The sequence below is a fragment of the Bactrocera tryoni genome, unplaced genomic scaffold (genome assembly GCF_016617805.1).
Source record: "Bactrocera tryoni isolate S06 unplaced genomic scaffold, CSIRO_BtryS06_freeze2 scaffold_25, whole genome shotgun sequence".
Classification (NCBI taxonomy): domain Eukaryota; kingdom Metazoa; phylum Arthropoda; class Insecta; order Diptera; family Tephritidae; genus Bactrocera; species Bactrocera tryoni.
This window is the reverse complement of record NW_024395977.1, coordinates 21244289-21266419: the sequence shown is the minus strand read 5'-3', so window position 1 is coordinate 21266419 and position 22131 is coordinate 21244289. Positions and strand designations below refer to the sequence as shown.

The 22131-nt window shown below is 37.9% G+C and overlaps 1 protein-coding gene across 2 annotated transcripts in view; it reads right to left on the bottom strand.

Moving 5' to 3' along the window:
* The window catches only part of LOC120780516 (protein unc-13 homolog 4B-like), a 257200-nt gene that overhangs the window by 178185 nt on the left and 56884 nt on the right, over positions 1–22131 (bottom strand). The window contains exons 8-9 of one of the 2 annotated variants that reach the window (XM_040112786.1): positions 9414–9569; positions 8965–9330 (exon numbers count right to left, since the gene is read on the bottom strand). The exons of the other annotated variant lie outside the window; for it this stretch is intronic. Of the exons in view, the coding sequence (XP_039968720.1) occupies positions 8965–9330; positions 9414–9569 (522 nt within the window). The remainder of the gene's footprint in view (positions 1–8964; positions 9331–9413; positions 9570–22131) is intronic. 2 annotated transcript variants of the gene reach the window in all.

Here is a 22131-nt window from a genome sequence, read left to right as displayed (position 1 = left end):
AGGTGGTCGACCAAAATGGTACATATTTGCTTATTTATTGTTAGTATAAATAAAAAAAAAATAAGTTTGAAGTTTGATTAGAAATACGATAAGATCTTTTCGACTACCCAATATTAGATATATGGCGTATAAGAGCCCACATCCCGTTCAACCCATTTTTAGCGTACAGGCATACTATTGTTAAGAAAAAATTGGGTCCGAACTTCAATAACAAATCTCACAGATTTATCGATATTAATTTTATAACATTTTTTTTTTTGGGTCCACATATTCCGTATGTAGAGGCACGAACAGTTATAGTTCAATTTGAAAATTTGGCGTAGAAGCCGCTTATGCGGTTATAGCCGAGTTTCCAACAGCGCACCAGTCGTTTCTTCTTTTCGCAAGGTGGCGCCAATTGCAGATTCCAACCGAACCCAGGTCCTTCTTCAGTTATGACTCTCAACAATGACGTGGGTGCCTAGTTGCGAGTGCGACGACTGTTTGTTTGATGACAGGAGATATTTCGTCTTGGTCTCGGTCACCACTAGTCCCCATACGTTTTGTTTCTTTATCCATTCCGTAGAAAGCAGAACTAACGACGCAGCAACTGTACATTCTTACAGAAGATGGTACCTTCTATGTTTAGTTCTGCAGCTCGAATTATTTTCTCCAGAAGAAGGTTGAAAAGTCACACGAAAAGTCGCCTTATCTGAAACCTCGTTTGGTATTGAATGGCTCAAAGAGGTCCTGCCAGATCCTGACGGAGCTTTTAGTGTTACTCATCGTCAGTTTATACAGCCGTATTAGTTTTGCGGTGATACCAAATTCAGACATCGTGGCATAAAAGCAGCTCTTTTTCGTGTTGTTTAAAGCAGCTTGGCGCAGCAACTGTACATTCTTACAGAAGATGGTACCTTCTATGTTTAGTTCTGCAGCTCGAATTATTTTCTCCAGAAGAAGGTTGAAAAGTCACACGAAAAGTCGCCTTATCTGAAACCTCGTTTGGTATTAAATGGCTCAAAGAGGTCCTGCCAGATCCTGACGGAGCTTTTAGAGTTACTCATCGTCAGTTTATACAGCCGTATTAGTTTTGCGGTGATACCAAATTCAGACATCGTGGCATAAAAGCAGCTCTTTTTCGTGCTGTTTAAAGCAGCTTGGAAATCGACAAAGAGGTGGTGCGTGTCGATTTTCTTTTCACGAGTATTTTCCAAAAATATTCGCATGGTGAATATCTGGTCAGTTGTTGATTTGCCAGGCCTAAAGCCACACCGATAAGGTCCAATCAGTGCGTTGACGGTGGGCTTTAATCTTTCTCACAATACGCTCGATAGAACCTTTAACGTGATGTTGAGGAGGCTTATCCCATGGTAGTTGGCGCCGATTGTGGGGTCTCCCTTTTTCTGGATTGGGCAGAGCGTACTTAAATTCCAATCGTTGGGCATGCTTTCGTCCGACTATATTCTATAAAAAAGGTGATCCAAGCTCCTGATCAGTTCTTCGCCACCGTGTTTGAATAACTCGGACGGCAATTCATCGGCCCCGCCACTTTGTTGTTCTCCAGACGGGTATTTGCTATTCGAACTTCTTCATGGTCGGGCAATGGAACGTCTGCTCCATCGTCATCAATTGGGGAATCGGGTTTGCCTTCTCTTGGCGCTATATTTTCATTTCCATTCAGCAGGCTGGAGAAGTGATCTCTATATAATTTTACGCTCTGAGCATCGGATCACCCCTGGGGGTTCTACAAGACCATTCTCCGGTCGAGCATTACCCCTGTCGGCCAGATTGGCAAGCTCTTCATACTCACGCATTTCAGCATATCTCTATTTCTGTGTTTCCCATTTGTGGATGTTTCCTCGTGTAGGCAGAATTTATCGACAGTTGTGCCAAAGATGCCTGCCTTGCCCACCCTGATGTTAATGTCGCCAAGCACGATTTTGACTTCGTGGCGAGGCCAACTCTCATGGGTGCGCTTCAAGCGCTCATAGAAGGCGTCATTGGTCACATCGTTTTTCTCTTCCGTCAGGGCATGGGTGATATGTTGAAGAACATCACTTTGATGCGGATTGTGGCTAGACGTTCATCTACCGGGGTGAATGACAGGACTCGGCGACGGCGTCTATTCGACTCAGTTTTTGTCCCGTCCAAGCAACCGTTAGGTGAGTATAAAAATGCAAACCACGAGAACACCCTATTGCAGAAACAGAAATATGAGCGAAATGAATAGGTGAATATAAAATATGGACAGCTGGCAGAAAGTTGCAATTATTTCGCTATGTGCAAAGGGGAAAAATACATGGGTTTTGGTGCATATCATAATTTGCTTGCATTTGCATTGTTGTTGTGCCATTTCACGAATTGGAAAATTTAACAAAGAGCAAGTTAATCTCACTAAATGCGCTTCGCTGATTATTTTTGCGAATATTCATCAATACATAGTATAAAACAAAAGTTCTGTCCCTATGTCCCTTTGTATGATTAAATCTTTAAAACTACGCAATCGGATTTTGATGCGATTTTTTTAATACATAGATTGATTAAAGAGGAAGAAGAGGAAGGAATATAAGGCACAGTGCGGCCGGGGTAGCGTGCCTATAAATAGCGCATCTCTAACGAGGAATATTTAAACGGAAACGATGAAGTGATTCTGATTCTTCCTTAAAAATAATACAATTGCTAAATGTTGGGAATAGTAGAATAGAACTGCAACCCAATAAGCAGTGTAATGGATTATAATTGGCTCAGTAATAGATCGATGAATGCCGGCCTACTTTTTCGTCTTTTCACGCTTGAGAACCGGTTCATCACTTGCAATCCGCTAGAATGATTCTCGATTGGACTCCAGAGTAAAATGATGAAGCCATGTCACACACCGACGCAAAAATTCGTTTTTATACAATTAAAGAGCATTCAAATACTTCTCAGAATTAGCATTTCGGTGTTTTTGTTAGATTATGAACTTGTGAGGCACCCACTTAGCATAGCTTTCTCGTCTTTAGGTGCTCATTTCGTTTTTTCCAACTTAGCAAACTTCTTTTCAGCGGTTGGTTTCCCTGGTGCAGAGCATAAATTCAACAGTATTTCCCCCCCAAAAAGCAATGCTTTATTAACACACGAAATTTATTTATGATACATTTTTTTGTAATCTAACACAAGTTGCTTCAAAAAAATGCTATATCTCATTAACTAATAGTTATAATCTAGCTAATAGAAATCATAAAGATGGTAGTAAAAGTATTACTATGTGTCAGTCACAACAAAGCGTGGACGGATCCTCTAGTTACTTTATAAAACACTTCGTTATTAAATCTCAAAAATGTGTATAAATGGAAAATTTTAGTAATTGAATTCGATTTTTAAACCAGGCTTCACATGCGTTTTAAATAATTATTTTATGTAACCTATTTTAACTCACAACTTTTTACGCCTTTTTTTACTTATTTATTATTATTATTATTTTTTTTGGAATTATTAAGTTTTCTTAATATTTGATTAGTTTATTTTTATTTCTAATGTTTATAAAAAGTTGTACAAAGCTTTTGCGGACAACAAAAGCCATTAAAATTATTGAGTCAGAGCTTCGCTGTAAACGATATTAGATGTTATTTTATTTCGTGGTGGCAATATCCCAACCATGAGTAAAGCATTCTTTTCGTAGGTTGAATTAGAAGGTTTGGCCTTGGGACTTGTTAAAAATTAAAGCGAAAAATGTTTTTACCGGAAATTGACACTGATCATCGGTATACGTTTTGAGCTGTGTATTATTTATATTCAGTTACGCACACTACCACTTCGTAGGACGCCAACTGTGGTTCAATGCAGAGTTCGTAAAACCATCAAAATACGCTCTTGCTCTGATGAGTAATTTTCCGCAAGAGAACATCATTTCAAATACTCAGGAGCGCAAGCTTAACTAACATTCTCATCACAAAAAACTCCTCACGTATTTGGCTCACTCATATATTAGCATGAGCGAGCATTTTTAAAAGATAACTATTTGCCTAACGCATCATCTTTATTTTTATCGCTCTGAGTGTTCAAGTGATGCGAAAAATAAAACTCATCTTATTTACTTTTCATTAGTATTGTCTCTTATTTAAAGAAAAAAAAGCAAAAGCATATACATATCGCTCATTTGCTGCAAGACCGGCATAAGTCAAAAAAATCGATTTGCCAGAAAACGCGTTAAAAGTTTTCAACTGACTCCAACCTTACACGGAAGACAGGAATCATATTCTCTTCTCAAGCGGAGCATATAAGAGGTATCTATATGAATAAAAATGAATCGTCAAACTGAATGTACGCGCATAACTCAATAACGCCTGGACCAATTTGGCCAATTCTTTTTCTTAAATGTTCGTTGAAGTTCAAAGATGGTTTTTACGGCGATAAAAATTCGAATAATTTCCGGAAACCCCCTAAAAACAGATCTTTCCTTTTCCCCATATAAACGTTATATAAAAATGAATGTTTGTTTGTTAGTAACACTAAGAGAACGGTTGAACCAACCTTGATGAAATTTTTAAAGGTTGTTTGTTGTGGATCGGGAAAGGTTTAGAAACAAAATACCTTATACTTTTCATGAGGAGAAGTCGGAAAATTGGACAATTAAAAAAAGTAACATTTTCCATGCAAAGGAAAAATTATTGAAAATTATTCAGTGAAAACTTTATGTGTGTTTCAGACGAAGTGATCAATTACAGATTGAAATTTGTTACGAAGCCACGAAGAGGTCGCGCTAATATTGGTCGGCGTTCTTTTTGCCATCAACGTATGACAGCCCAAGGAAAGGCAAGGAGTACTCCCAAAATGCGATGACATACGAGCGGAATTATGGATCGCGGTCAATCAGCTAGCGATCGTAACGATATCACAGCACGACTTTTTAAACAATAGCTGCGATGTTTGATGGTCTTTATCTTGAAGCAACCTATGGTATATATGGTGCTGTTAGATGCTGAATGTATTCTCTTGAGTAACAAAAAAGAGGTTTGCCGCACGCACACATTCTTCTTTGGATGCGGATGGTGATTACATCAGATCAAATTGATGAAATCGTTTCAGCGAAAATTCCTGATTCAGAGATACATCCAGAATTATACGAAGTGGTGAAAACCAATATGGTTCATGGACCTAGCGAACCTTACAATCCCACTTTGATTTGTATGTCTGACAATAAATGCACGAAATACTACTCATGTGCTTTTCTTTCGGAAACGGAAATGGGAAATGATGGATATTCACTATATCGGCGTCGGTCACCAGACGACAATGGCAGAACATTTAGCATTTAGAGGCGTGAATATCGACGTTAACAACACATCGAAGTTGACAACACATGGATCGTACCATATTCACCACTTCTGTCTAATTCACATTCAAAACTCATGTCAATGTTGAATATTGCAGATTGGTGAAATCGATCAAATACGTTTGCAAGTACGTCACCAAAGAAAGCAACATAGCGGTTATTGGCCTTGAACGATATGAGATCAGCAGTATCAAATGGGTCGATATGTGAACCGCAATAAAGCGCTTTGTAGGATATTTTCTTTTGCTATTCATGAAAGTTTTCCGACCGTTGTGAGTCACGCGGTTCAACTTCATTTAAGTCATTGCGTATTGTGAATGGTACAGTGTGTGCAACTTTTTGAGAAGCATCCCAGCAGTTGCATTTGCTGGAACATGATAATCACTGGAAAGAGACGAAGGACAATGCAAGAGTTCCTTCGCATGCCACTGAAGTTCGCATACTTTTCGCGAAGATCATTTTGACATATCAGCCTTCAAATTCGCGTTAATTATGGGATACGAAAAAATGACATTGCCGATGACATTTTACATTGTATTCGCTAAGAATTGGAAATGGGCAAATTTCGGTTGAAACTTCCAGTGGTTTGATATCAATTTCACCTCTCTTTTGTCAATTCACTTCAACGGAAGATGAACTCATCACGAATGTTTGTCCGAACATTCGCCAAATTATCATAAATGCTTGCTTGAGTGCACGCGCAATTTTAGCTGCCAAAAATACCGATGTTAATGACTTAAACTGGAAGATTCAAAGTCAAATTCCGGGATGTTTGCGCTCATATAAATCGATCGATCGTCTTGACAAGGAAGACGAAACCGTAAGTTATCCAGTGGACTTTCCAAATTCTTTGGAGAGGCTTGGTATGCCCCAGGATCATTTGCGTCTCAAAGTTGATCTGTCATTATTATGTTTCACAATCTTCATGAGCCGAAACTGAGTAATGGAACCCGACTGATTATGACGCAGTTATCGAATACAAGGGACAGCCTTCGAACGTATTCAATTTCCAGGGAAAATTGCCTTTGCGTTGACAATCAACAGGACACAAGGAAATCGGGAAATGCTATGTTTTTCACACGGCCAGATATACATACATATGTGGCGTGTTGACGAGTTGGAAACCCATCTTCTCTGTATATTTACGCACCAGAACAGAAATCAAAAAATTATGTTTATTAAGCTACGCTATATTAAAAGAAATGTAAAAAATCGAAAATAATTCATCTTCGACACAACATAATTTCGAACTTTTTTTCATTTCAAAACATAATTTCACGCAGGACAACGGTTGCGGGGTCAGCTAGTTTACAAATAAAGAATAGACACTCAAATTTTTATTTAGTTATTTTCCGTATTTGTACATACAACGTGCTAAGTAAGTACTTATTTATTAAAACAAACAAAACATGTATATATTTCAATAAAAAGAACACAAATAATTCAATAAATAAAGTTGATAATTTTTTGATGAAAAATTACCTTAAGAAAAATTCATATTATTAAAAAGTTCTTTATTTAACCTTATCAAAAGCAAATTATTGATATTTTGTGCGTTGAGCCTGGAACGATGCTTAGTTAAAATTAACGAAAGAGCACTAAAGGCACGTTCCACTGAAGTCTGACTACATGGAACAGATAGAACTACTTCGGCTAATTTGGCTAAAGCTGCCCATTTTTAACTTATAAAATTTTAAGCTAACAAAACTGCAATGCGTCTTAATCCAAAATGACAACTGAAAAAATGCCGAGTATGGAAAAACCGATGACAAAAAAAAACAATCATTGTATAGAGAAATTCACTTAGAGAACAGTATTTTTGCATCGTCTTCCTGATTAATTACCTACTTACAATACAACTTAAATTAACGGTTAATCATGCATGTACCCAAAACTGTTAATATTTACACCAACAACAATTAAACTTTAACATAAATTTATAAATATACATACTCTCTAAGAGAATAAGAAATTGCTCAAGTGCACTCTCTGCTGCATAACTGACTTTATCAGCGATACAAAATACTGAGTGCTGAAACCTGAGATGAGAAAAAGAAACTTAGCGCTCTTGTGAGGAGTATTATTTTGAGGAGCACGTACGTATGCGGAAAATATTAGAGCGAAAAGATAAGAGAAGTATTAAAGAGAAATATTCTAGAAGAGCACTCTTTCCTTTGAACTCACAATTGAGGAAATCAAAATTTATTGCTCCTCAATTGTGTTGTACTGAGGAGGAAGATAAAAATTTTACTCCTCAGTGATGAGTATTTGCGAACTCTGGTTCAATGACGCCTACATGGCCTCGTATTTCGGGATTTGTCAACCTTAATGTTTCAATTTGGCAACTAACAACTTTATCAAATATGTAATATATATATTTATATATTATGTTGTATAGTATATACTCAGAAAGTTTTGACTTATGAGCGCTATTTGTGTTGTTTATGAATTTATTTCTAAAATTTTTCTCGCTTAGAAACTGATTTTGCCTTGGAACAACTTGAAAATGGTAACGATTTTTAAAAACATCTCTCTTCTCTGATAAGGCTCACTTTTATCTGAGTGGTGCGGTAAATAAACAAAAATCCACAAACTCTTCATGAACAACCTAAATTGACAATTTGGTGCGGTCTTTGGTCTGGTGTATTCATCGGTCCGTTCTTCTTTTGAAACCGTTTCTGTTAATGGAGAGTGGTATAGATCGATGATAACCAACTTTTTATGGCCACAATTGGAAGAAGTTGATCTTGATAGTATCTAATGTAGGAAATAGGTAAAACTCGATCATCGCATTACCCCAGCTACCATATACTACTTATAATGATTTTGGAAATTTCGGTCGGCCAACTGCCAAGAACAAATTAACTAAAATTGCTGGACCAAAGGCTGCTCATGTAGTAAAACCAACTAGAGTAAAGTATGGGTACAAAATGCCTACAGTATTTATACATTAACGGTATGCAAGTAAAACAACATTGAAAACTATACGTTGTATAATTTAACGTTATACTGTAGAACACTTTCACTGCACAGTTTAATTTCGCAAAAAATTTACGAGCGTGTAAAGATATAAATTAAAAATAAATAGTTCCTCCCTTTTTATCGAGAATAAAAGCACGAATATCGGTCAAATTTATGTATGAAAAGTATATATATATATGTATATTGCCATCATTTGTCCTTTTTTCCTTATTTTCTGAATTGAATGCAAATTTAGTATAAATTAATAAGAAGCTTATCAAACTGACTCCGCCCACGTAATAAAAGAAAATGTCAAAAAGCATCAACTTTATTTGTGATGCGCGCCTTTCTCTGTCACTGCACATCGACTGCCGGTTTATGCGTTTTAAATGTCAGAAATATTTCCGATGCATTAAAGAACATTATGCCTTATTCATATAAATAGCAACCGACGTTTTCGAAGTCAGCCAATCTCAAATATGTAAGAGGAGAGCTTTTTTATAAGACCTGTGACTTGTGTTTAGCGACTTTTAGGGTATAATAACCGCAAGTTTTTCTAAAATCAGTCAGGGATAAAGAACTGATTAAATTCAGGTGTTATAAATACAATATATTAGTATTCGGGCAAAAACAAGTAAAGTTTTCAAAACAAGGGAAAGTCACTTAAATATAAAAAATAAATATTTTGAGTATTTTGTCCTACTCACATCTAAATTTGATTGTATAAGATCGTACATCACAACGGAAAGTTCGGTCCAAATAGCATCTAAAATCCGAGCAAAGTTAACTTCATTTAAAGTATTATATAATGTTTTTAAAGATGATTCCATATACATCATAAGCTTTTCCATGGAATTGGAATTTTCGTGTAAAACTTCAGCACCTTCAGCTAGAAATCGTTTAATCGAAGGAGCCATTTTCCTGCCAACAATATCAATGAGTTCTAAAATTTGATTTTTTTGAGTATCCAATGCATTTTCAATTAAACTATTTATCGTGGAGGCACAGCGATCTGCGTCGAGGTTGGTACGGAAATCACTAATTTTTTTTATAAGACCATCTGTTTCTAGCTCCTACAATAAAGTAATATTATAGAAATTAAATGAATTTATGTACAAATTTTAATTGAAGAAATTATAAAAAAAAATATACAAACCGTAATGAATGTAGGTAAACTTTGTCTAATATAGTCGATGTTATTGATTGCAAAACACCATTCGGCTGAAACAATAAATAAATCATTCTCCGTTGTTTGAGATTCCACATGCCGCGACATTCTCTTGGAGTAAAATACACAACACCGACATACATCCTATTGAATTTAAATGAATTATATGAATAAATGTATGCAAAAATTTAAAAACTAAAGGATATATATGTATGTATATACTACTGTGAGAAAGAAATAGTAAGCCTTTTTACTTTAAAATTCGCTCGAAATATTTGTTTTTAGATTGGTGTGACTGTCACAGGCATCTGTGCCAATTGTCACATCAAAATAATAATTAGTGTTTAGTATACACTTGCCTTTCTGAAGTATAGTGCATTCGTCGATTTTTACGATGAGTGCAGAATAAATTTTCTGGTGTCTAAACGTTCAAAATGTTGGTAAGGACCTTCAGTGATAATTTTTTGTCGTGAGCAAGTGTCTTACGTTACGAGTTTTCCAGAGAAAGGTTCTGCGAAAGATTTATGGTCCTTTGATGATTGATCGGTGTAACGACGAGCTGTACGAGTTATACGAGGACATTGACATATTTCAGCGAATTCAGCCAGCAGACAAGGAATTGGTACTTGAGAATCGAAGATTAACAGTCAGAGATCTTATGGACATCGTTGGAATTTCGGAAAGATCAGTGAAAACCATTTCGAAAAATCATTAAATATAAATGTTTTTCGAAAAACAGCGTCGAGTTAACGTCTGTGAAACAATGCTTTCTACTACCAGAATATCTTAAAACGTATTATTATTGGCGATGAGTCTTGTATATACGCTTACGGGCCGGAAACAGACTTAGATTTTGAAGAATATTTTTTTTGCTTATAGTAGTATATATACTATTTGTTCAGTTGTTATATTAATTCAAATGAAGTCATTCCCATCTATCTACACTGTACATTTTTGTGCCTTTGATTTTTGATTTTACCGAGTGAATGCACTTTCAGCAGTTTTCACATTAACTTATATATAAGGGGTGAGGGTGATTAGTATCTGATTCTAGCAATTATAACATCGTATGATGAATTAAGTTAATTTAAGTTATTTTGATAAAATCTATTTATGTCGGGATTATGCCCACTTTCCGAAAACTGGTTACCCAGAGGTACTCTACACCGCGTTAATCTGGTCGAAATTTGGTCCATTTGCAACACCAACCTCCTCAGAGTACTAAGTTCCATGGAGATACCAAAATTTATACTCAGGGCATCACTTAAACCGCAGACAAGCATCCAAAATTTAACTCACATTGTCATCGTGATGTATTTTAGAATGAAGCATTAATAATAATACCCAACGATTACCCTCCTCCCGCCCAACCGACGCGAGGGGCGCAATCCGCGAACGAGCGGAATTAGCCGAGTCATAAAAGGCAAGAGAGTTTTAAGCGTTGCGATCTTAAGCTGCTCAGCTACAGAAACAAAAATTTCAACAGCCGAAATTAAGAATTAGATTAAAGTAATTTTATTAGTTTTAAATGTTACTTGTTAAGAGTAGATAAAATAATTTTTTTAATGGTAAAGAGTGAGTCTGTTAGATCAAATGTGCTGGAATGAAAATTGAAATCATGACATATACGGCGGAATGGTTCGTTTAACTCAAAATTTGTTCCAGAAAATTTTAAAAGTAAGGGTCTAAACTGCCTGGTAGGGCGAGCTGGAACGTTAAACTTAATATCAGATAGGAGAGATGACAGACTGACCCATTCATGAGTTTTACAAGAAATATTATACCAAGCATCTCCCTACGACTAGCGAGTGTCGGGAGATTTATAAGTTTTAAACGGTTAATGTAAGGGGGAAGATTTAAACTGGAATCCCAATGCAAATGATTTAAGGCAAAAAGTAAAAATTGTTTTTGAACGGACTCTAACTTATCCGAATGGACTTGGTAACTAGGGTTCCAAACCACAGAAGCATACTCCAATATAGGCCTCACCAGAGATGTAAAAAGAATTTTTGTGGTAAGCGGATCTCTAAATTCTTTAGACCAACGTTTAACAAAACTAAGAGCGCCTTTAGCTTTAAAAACCGTGGAAGTTACGTGAAGATTAAAATTGAGTTTGGGGTCCATAGTTACTCCCCGATCAACAAAACTGCATCCTTGCTCCAACCTAAAGTTTTGTATTGCGTATGAGGTAGAGTCTACAGCTCTACGTGAAAAGCACATCGTTTTACATTTTTTAAGGTTCAATGGCATGTCATTTCTATCACACCAAGAAACTAGGTTGTTTAAGTCATGACATCTTTCACTGTTTGAAGTATATGTTTTAAAAAGTTTTACATCGTCAGCATATAATAAAACTTTTGAAAACTTAACAACAGATGATATGTCGTTAATAAATAATAAGAACAGAATTGGACCAAGATGGCCACCTTGAGGAACGCCTGAAGGAACATTGATTATGTCAGAAAAAGTATCTTAAAATATGACTTGTTGACTCCTTTGAAGTTGGTCGCCTTGTCGTGGCGAAGGGGCTTAAGTAAGAGTAAAGTGTGCATCCCAAAGGAAACGCACTCTAATCTTACGAACTAAGAGGGACACTTCATAATTCCCACAATAGTGATATTGATGAATAAACCCTAGGTTTTACGCTCATCTCCTATTGTGGAAGTATGAGACACCCGAACCAACACCACCCTAAGCCAAGGTGTCGAGGTACCCGTGCCGAGGGCTGAATGGTCAGCGGGGGTAATAAATAGCTGATCGCGAACGGTCCCTCCGATGCCCGGGCGAGGTCGGAGGTATAAAAGCCTTCTCTCGCATACCGGCTCTGCGGACGAGTGACTACCCTTTCCGGACTACTCGTGGGACCAAACATGAACGCAAACAATACAAAAACAACAACACCAACTACAACAACCAAATTGACGACAACAGCAACGACTAAGGGCATGAGTTATCGGAATCCTATAACGGAATCCGATGAGGGCGAACTACTTGCCTCCAGCCAGGAGACGAGTAAGAGTACTACCGAACATACCAAACAAAGTATACCGGTAGATACAGCAGTGAAAACCACAGAGGTAAGGGACGAAGCGTCCACCTCCAAGGCTGCCATGAGCACCAACCAAAGTGCACTGGCGGCTAAAAGTGAGAACAAAAAGAAGCGCAAGAAATCCCAAAATCAGCTGAGGAAAAACCGGTACCAGAGGGCGGTCTTCATACTAGGAAGATAGCCAAAGACCAGGCAGCCGGTACCCCAGTTGATGAGGCTGAAACAAAGCGCCTCAAATCCATCGTAGAGGAATATGAAGGCTACCTGAAAAGGAAGCAATCACAACCTCAAGTAGAGAACAAACTAGAGAGCACTTCTCAAAAGAGAAATCGCTCCATCACAAAGGTACCCGGAACTCAGCCCAAAAACCGAGGCGGAGTGAAGGAGAACACAGCAGCACAACAACGGCAAGGCATTTCTGCGATGTAGCCAGGATAGCCTGCAGGTGGCCATTATAGATGGAAATTCCTCCTCTCCGGGCACAATACAGGAGAGATGGGTGGAGATCGACGTCAGATTGTCGAGTATGGTGCTAAGCTATGTACTCGACAATCCTGCGGGTCCCCACCCGGAGTTTGACTCCTCTGAGACCCTCAGGGGCTACAGGGTCATCAAATGCGCGACCAGGCCTCGCTAGATTTCCTGACGGGTAGTGTTGCTATAATTAGCAACGCCTTCGTAGGCCTCCAATTGAGGCTTATACCCGCCAGGGACATTCCAAAGAGACCTCGTGCTCGCATTTGGTTACCCCCTCTAGAGGAGCCAGGCGAAAAACTCCTGAGGTACATTAAGCTGCAGAACAAATCTATACCAGGTATAGATGAGTGGCAGCTAATCAAGGAGGAAAAACCTAATAAAGCAAGTAAGCCAATACTAGTGGCCATTTGTGATGAGTCCATTGAGGCTCTGAAGAAGACTGACTACAAAATCAGCTTCGGAATCCGCAAGGCCAGACTAAAAATCTTCCAAGGCGACAAAGCGGCTGACGAAGACGACACGGAAGAGGTCGACGACGCCAGCCAGTTACTAAGGAATGTGGGCATCGAAGAAACCCGAGATGCCCAATAACAACCTTAGATGTGTACAGATAAACCTGCAGCACTCGAAGAGTGCTACAGCGAATCTGACAACCCTCGTGAACGAGAGGGGCATCGACATCAGCCTAGTACAGGAGCCCTGGGTCAATGATGATTCCATTAAAGGGCTAAACAGCAGCAACTATAACCTGTTTTACACACGGAACAGAGGTAAACCTAGGGCATGCATCCTTATCAATAAAAGTATAAATGCATTTCTTTGTCCTAATTACAGCACAGCAGATATCACAGTGGTAAAGGGGGAACAGAAGGAAAAGCCCTTCTTCTTGGTCTCTGCCTACTTGGCCCATGACGAAGACTTACCACCGGCCCCGCTCGCCAGACTAGTAGAGGAGAACAGGAGGGATGATGTCCTATTAGGGTGTGATGCAAACGCAAGGCACACCGTATGGGGTAGCTCCAATATAAACACCAGAGGTGAGTCACTCTTGCAGTATATTTTGAATAGTAATCTAAGTATTTGCAACAAGGGCGATAAGCCAACATTTACTTTCCCAAGCTCGGATAGGTTTCCGGGGTGGGAGGAAGTGCTTGACCTCACGGTATCAACAGACACAGACAGTCTCGTTGTGGATAACTGGAGGGTATCCGATGAGCCTTTCATGTCGGATCACTCTTGGATACTCTTCAGCATCCGCGAAGTACAGTGCGCCTCTCACATACCGGAACCCTAGAAAAACGGCATGGGGAAAATTTACCAGTATAACAACAAATGCCTTGAAAAGGAGGCAACAAGAGTATCAAAATCCTGAGGAATTAGATTCAGAAGTAGAGAAGTTGGAAAAAATTTTAACCACAACTTTTAATAAATCTACTCCGCTAACAGTTTTGAAAAAGAGAAAGTCTCTTCCTTGGTGGAACAGTGAACTTAAGAGTTTGAGAACACAACTAAGGAAAACTTTCAATGAGAGTTTTAGAACCAAACTCTGGCAGCCATATAAAGACATTATGAAAAGAATACAAAAAAGCAGTCAGGAAAGCTAAAAAGGACTCATGGCAATCTTTCTGCACATCGATAGAAAGTTGCAGAGAAGCCGCTAGGCTGAGTAAAATGCTATCCAAAGATCATATTAACACTGCCTACATTAGGGCTGAGGGAAGTTATTGGACCTCCTCGGCAAAAGAATCCCTGGAGGTACTAATCACAACGCACTTCCCCGGGAGCCAGCAAAAACCTTCAACGAGGGTTCAACCAGAACCACCGCTGAATGCAGCTGACTATCGAAGCCAAATAGTAGACAAAAGTAAAATCAAATATGCCATAAACAGTTTTGCACCATTTAAAGCGGCAGGTCCTGACGGGATTATGCCCATAATGCTGCAAAAACTAGTAGAACCAATGGTTCTAAGGCTTGAAAATATATACAAGGCTAGCATTCAACTATCTTACATCCCAAGAAGTTGGAAAAGGATTAAAGTTGTGTTCCTTCCAAAACCAGGCAGAAGAACACACGAGAATGCCAAGGATTTTAGACCTATAAGCCTTACCTCCTGTATGCTGAAGGTACTAGAAAGGCTAATAGATCTACACGTGAAGAGCAATAATGGCGGAGAAGTTATCGAAGTCCCAACATGCGTACATGAAGGGCCGATCAACCGAAACCGCCCTTCACGAGGTGATAAGTGTAATCGAAAAATCACTACACCACAAACAATACACCATGGCTGCATTTCTAGACATAGAGGGCGCCTTCAACAACATAAAGTAAATGCGATAATTAATTCTCTGGCACATGGTGGCATAGACGACACTGTGTGCAGATGGATACTATCGATGCTTGAGAATAGGAAGATTATGGCTTCAAACGGCGCTGCAACACAAACAAGCTATGTGAGTAGAGGAACGCCTCAAGGGGGGGTCCTCTCTCCGATTCTTTGGGTTGCCGCGCTGAACGAAATACTACTCCAACTAAACGGTGAAGGAGTGAAAGCAGTAGCGTATATAGTGTTGTTGGTTTCAGGCATGTTTTCTTCAACAGTCAGCGAGATTATGGAAAGAGCACTTCGTAGGTTAAACCTATGGGCTAAAAACAATGGTCTAGGAGTTAACCCGAACAAAACAGAACTGATGCTATTCACTAGCAGAACCAAAATACCTCAGTTTCAACTTCCGGTACTAAACGCAACAACACTCACTCTATCCCCACAGCTAAATACTTGGGGTGGAGATTGACACCAAACTGTCCTGGAAAATAAATATAGAAAAAAGAATAAACAAAGCATACATGGCCTACTATACTTGTAAGAAAATCGTCAACAAGAATTGGGGCCTTAAACCAAGTATAATCATGTGGATGTATACGGGTGTCATAAGACCTATACTTACATATGGAGCTCTGGTATGGTGGCCAGCGCTAAACAAACAATACAATATTAGAAAATTAAATGGAATACAAAGAGCAGCATGTGCGGGTGTTACGGGTGCAATCAGGTCATGTCCGACTGATGCGCTCAATGTGATCCTGCATCAACTACCAATGGACATTTTCATTCACAAAACAGCTGCTATTGCGGCGATAAGAATAAAAGAATTGGGAGGTTGGAAACAGCTGAACTACGGACATAGTGTAATTCTAAACAAGTTCACTATTAACAAATCAGACTACATTCTCCCAAAGCTGGATTTCAGTAGACACTTCCAGGTGAGGATACCATCTAGACGAGAATGGACAAGAGGTTCAATAGTAGAGGAAGATACCACCTTAGTCTATACCGACGGGTCCAAAATGGACTGCGGAGTGGGCACGGGGGTATTCTCCGCTGATCTAGGCATATCTCTCTCTATACGTCTACCGAACTCGGCTAGCATCTTCCAAGCAGAAGTACTAGGCATTGAAAAAGCCTGTGAGGTTCTATTAGAAAACCACGGAAATATACATAAAGCAACTATATTTACAGGCGGCCCTCCTGGCATTGTCTTCACCCATGACAAATTCCAGTATAGTTCACAGCTGCAAGAGAGCACTAAGCTCAATAAAAGACAAGCTCCAGCTAAACTTGATCTGGGTTCCCGGACACAGGAACTTTTTCGGTAACGAAAAAGCAGACGAGTTGGCAAAGGCAGGAGCTTTCCTCAATGAATCCGAGGCGGAGCTAATACCAAGCCCGCTAGGATCGATAAAAGGAGAGATCAATAGACAATTTCAGCAAATTGCAAACAACAGGTGGAAAAACATTACAAAATGCGTCATAACTAAACAATTATGGCCAACATATGACAGGAAAAGAACAAATGATTTATTAAATAGGTCAAGAAAAAGTATTTACAGAATAACAGCTACCACAACAGGGCACTGGCCATTTGGGAACATGCGTCCAAAATGGGATTGCCCTACAACGATATCTGCCGAGGCTGCGGAGTAGCAGGGAACAAGGAAACAATTTTCCACTTTCTCTGCGAATGCCCAGCTCTAGCACAGACCCGACACAAAACACTCGGAATCCACCAAGCACCAAATCTTGAATGGATTTCCACCAAAAGCATATCGGACATAAGTAGTTTCATCGAAACCTCAAAATGGTTTGAGAGAGAAGGTGAAACGTAATAGCAGATACAGGTGGTTCTACGAATAGTGTATCAAAATGGCACATCAAGTGCTAATTGAGCCCGATAGGGCTGCACTCCTACCTACCTACCTATGACTTGTTGAATTCTATTACTAAGATAAGAAGCAACCCATTTTAGAAATATTGGTTGAAAACCAAGAAGATCAAGTTTATTCAAAAGAATTGAATGGTTTACTTTATCAAAAGCTTTACTAAAATCTGTATATATAACATCAGTATTCTTATTCTCCCTAAAGCCCGTTGATACATGTGATACAAATTCAAGCAAATTAGTTATGGTAGATTTGCCTTTACGAAAATCGTGCTGAGAACAAGAAATTAGTGGAGAGATCCGGAAGGTTATGTCGTCTGTTATAATTGCTTCAAAAAGCTTAGGTATTGCAGACAACTTTGCTATTCCCCTATAGTTTTCAATAGATGACCTAAATCCACTCTTATGCAAAGGAATTATAAATGACTTTTTCCATATGGATGGAAATAAGCCTTGCATAAGAGATGAGTTAAATAGTTTTGTTAGGGGTTGGTATATATATTTGGCACATTTCTTAAGAAAGCATGAGGGAAAGTCACTATATTATTTAGCATATGTCTTTTAAATCAAAATTAATATTTTTGTTTCAATTTGTGATGGTATTAAAAAAGAAGCGTTCAAAACACATTCGATCTGATTAAGTGCTCAAGTAATGAAAATTAACGCTGCCGTCTGTTAAGGCTATTATATTAACAAAGCTGTTGTTAACTGAGCAGCATACTGCAAGAGTATAAAAGTATTTATATTAGCCTATATGTCTGCCAAAATTTTTCTTAATAAACACAGGTTTTTGTTTGTGTAATACCTACATGGCTGAAACTCTGAAACTAGAGCTGATAAAAATATTTAAATTATATTTTTGGAAATAGCATATTATATGGAGTCAGCAACAGCTAAAATTTCTTCGGCAACAAATGTACTGTAAACTAGTGATATATATCATAATCGGCTCAGTAAGCAATTGATGAATATTATACTACCTGTATCCCAAGAGACTGATGCCATAACCTTGCCAGCCGACTTTTTCGTCTTTCCACGCTTGAGGGCTGGTTCATCATATGCAGTCCACTAGGCTGACTGTTGATTGGACTCCACTGTGAAATTTTGAAGCCATGTGTCTATTATCAAACACCGACGCAAATTTGGTTTCATTACGATTAAAAAGCACTCAAACACCCCTAAGAATCAGCAATTCGTTGTTTTTGTTGGATTATGAACTTGCGCGGCGCTGCCTGCATGTCTTCGGTGCTCATTTCGCCTCTTTCCAATATAACAAATCTCTTTTCAACGGTTGATTTCCCTGGTGCAGAGCCCAAATGAACAGTATTTTTCCCCCAAAAAAGCAATGTTTTTTTAACACTCGCAATGATTTTTGACCCATCTTTTGTAAAATAACACAAATTGGTTCACCCAAAATGCTATATCTCATTAAATAATAGTTCCTTCCCAAATTTAGAAATCATATAGATGGTATAAGTAGTATCATCTATGAATCAGCAAAAGCGTGGACGGGTCCCGTAGTATGTATATACGTACTTTTATGTACGTAGATGTATAAAGATATGTGATATTTTTAGCCTTGCCTTTAGCTCGTTAAGACAGACATGGTTCATTTCGAAAGTTATACATTCTAAAAATGGAAAAGTCTAGCAATATTAATTTTCAGCTTTGATTCCTTTTATGCACATTTTTAAAAGGTTTTAAAAAACAAATAATTTGAATCGTCGTACCTTATTACAATAAACATTCAAATTGTCAATTGCAAACTCAATATTAACCTATGACATATGTATGTTCTAAATCAGCAACAATACATTAAAATTACGAATAACAACTAAGGAAGCGCTAAGTTCGGGTGCAACCGAACATTTTCTACTCTTGAAACTTACAAGAAGCAAAGCCAGGGAAATACTTTAAGGTATAAAACGTCAACCAAAGGATTTTTTATACATATACTAAATATACATACAGATGTTGACAGCTAATTAGAAACGACACCTATTTTGAATTAAATGATGTTATTTTCCAATAAATCACGTATATTTGTTGTATTTTTTATTGAAACCTATGTTAAACTTAAACTCTAATAGTAAAGATTTTGTTTAAAATTCGTTTTTGTTTTGAAGATTTTAACAAAAACATGTGGAATCAACGATTTGAGTGCGACAACTAATTAGAAACGAAAAATTTGTATAAATTATTATGATATTACAAAAACTTGCTTACTTTCTGATAGTATTTTGTTGGTTCCTCCTCTACTTTAATATTGCTTCACATCGATTCCAAATTTACGTTATAAGACTCTGACAGCGCACCAATGGTGTAGCTTGCCATGCCGTTCTCATTTCATCACAAAGAACATCCATATTTGGAATATTTTTGTTGCATATGGCGCGTTTAACATCACTCAGAGATGTTTTATAGGGTTTACGTCTGAGCTGGACGATTCCCACTTCAAAACATTGATAGAATTTTCATTAAAAAACTTTTGTGTCAACTTAGACGTATGCTTTGAATTGTTATATTCCTTATAACAGGCAAATTTTCCTCAGCCCATGGCAACATGACATTTTTTAGGATGTCGACGCATTTCTCCTTGTTTAAAATTCCATTAATCTTATGAAGTGGCCCAAACCATTCCAGATAAAACATCCCCACACCATGATTGATCCTCCATCATACTTAACCACGCGTGGAACATGGCGAAGATCAAATTATTGAATTATTGGACGGCGAATACACCTTCAATCATCAGGTCCTAAGCGATTAATTTTTGTTACATCGTTCCAAACAACATACCTCCGTTGATTTTTGTTGTCTTATGCCAATAAGAGTTGGCAAAGCCTACGCGTTGTTTTTCGAATTTTAGTTAGAAGTGGGTTCCTGCGTGCTTCCCTGCCGTGAAGTCCAGATGCGACCAAGCACCGGGAAATTGATTTCACGTAGACTGTCAGTGGAACTCTATTTTTGGGTCTCTTCGGGAGATGGTGTGAATTCTGCGGTATATTTCTGTTGAAGTTTTTCGGATTTTTTCTTTGCGTGCAATATTGAAAATAGTTTTAAAATTCCGTACATGCTTAGGGACATTCAAAACAAGGGTAGGTGTACAGCTGCAGCTTTTCCTCATTAAAAAACTTGAATGATATATTTTAAACCACAACTTTGAAACACACCCTTAGCAGAAATCAATAATATTATTAACAAAAATTAACGCCTTAAGGAATTTTAATTCTTTAAACAACTGTTTCTAATTAGCTTAATGCACCTTATATATCGTCACGCATTTACTATTTGGGAAAGAATTAAAAGAACTTTAACTTCACAACTACAAAACAGAGTTAATTTAGTAGTAAATAGAGTAACACGAACAATGCAAGAATATTTAGGTATTTAAATAACGGTATATAAAAATTTTGTATCATTATACTCATCAGCCACCTACAAAAAAAAGAGTTTATAATTAGCTATCAACGGTGTATATGCTATATATAACTCATACACTTACAGACACATAAGGTTTGTTAGAAAAACGAAAATCATTAGAGCTAGTAGTATATGGGAGTTGGGGTGGTATAAACCCGATTTTATGTATTTTCCCCAATACCATATATTATTAAATTTTTATGTGCCTTTAGCTCGTTCGAAAATCCTGATATATAGGGCCGAGGTCAAGTTTTCGCCCAAATTTATATATATTAGGCAGAAAGAAACACTCTTGTAAGTAAAACACGTAATAACTCACAGTTTGGCCGATATATGTCACCCAGAAGATCGAAAACATTTATATTAGGTATATGGGGGCTAAGGGAAGTATTGGTCCGATTCAACTCATTTTTACATACAGACATACCTTTGTCAGAGAAGGGTTATCCCTGAATTTCTATTATATATCTCACTCATTGATCGTTTCGAAGAAAAGTCAACTATAGGTACTAGGGTCCAAATATTCCGGCTTGAACAGTTTTTGTAGGATTTAAACAATTTTTGGTTGTAAGCTAGCACACACTATACGCATTATTCGTGCAAGGTTTTATCCCGTTATATTAATTGCTTCTTGAGCTGTGTACTTGAAAGTGAAATTTTAAAATGGAATTTAAAATAGAAGTATGCATGGTTTTTGTCCGATTTCATCCGTTTTCGTACTATGACATAGGAATACGAAAGAATGCCAAGTACTAAATTCGATGTCGAAATCGGTCGGCCGGTTCCCGGGATATAGGATTTCACCAAAAAGCGGGCGGTGCCACGCCCATCGTCCAATTTCAAAATTTAATGTATCTGGCGTATTTAGTCTATGTTTTATTGCGGTTTTAGTAGTTTTTAACAGTACCATTATATGGAGAGTGAGCGGGGTTATATCTCCGATTTTATATAAAAGGAGCGTTCCAAAGTAAACTGGATTAAAAAAAAAAACAGAACAAATAGTTTTTTCGACAAAATCAATTTATTTTACTCAAATTAGTGTCCTTCTGCTTCAATACAGCTGTTTGCATGGTCCAAAAGCATGTCGAACGAGTGTCCTTTTTGACCTCTTTAATGATGTCCTTCGAATGCTGGATTCTGAGCAATTTTTGGTAGTCAGTCAATTTGTGCGGAACAAACCGTGCAATCGATGTTTTCGAGATGTTCAATTCCATTTCCATGAATTTCAATGATTATTTCGGCTGATTTTGATTTCACGCAGTTACGATGGAATTTTCGGTGATACGGATTTTGATTGGCCCACATGTTGATCGTCATTTAAGTCCTCACGACCACTTTGCACTCTGCTACGGGATAGGCAATCATCGCCATAAACTTCTTTCATCAATTGCAACCTTTCGGTAAAAGTTTTACCAATTTTAAAACAAAATTTAATGTTGGCTCTTTGTTCGAAGCTCATTTTCGCACCGATAACACAAACATACTGACATTTAAAAGGCAATAACTTCCCTTCCAATCAATGAAATGTCATGTCACTGG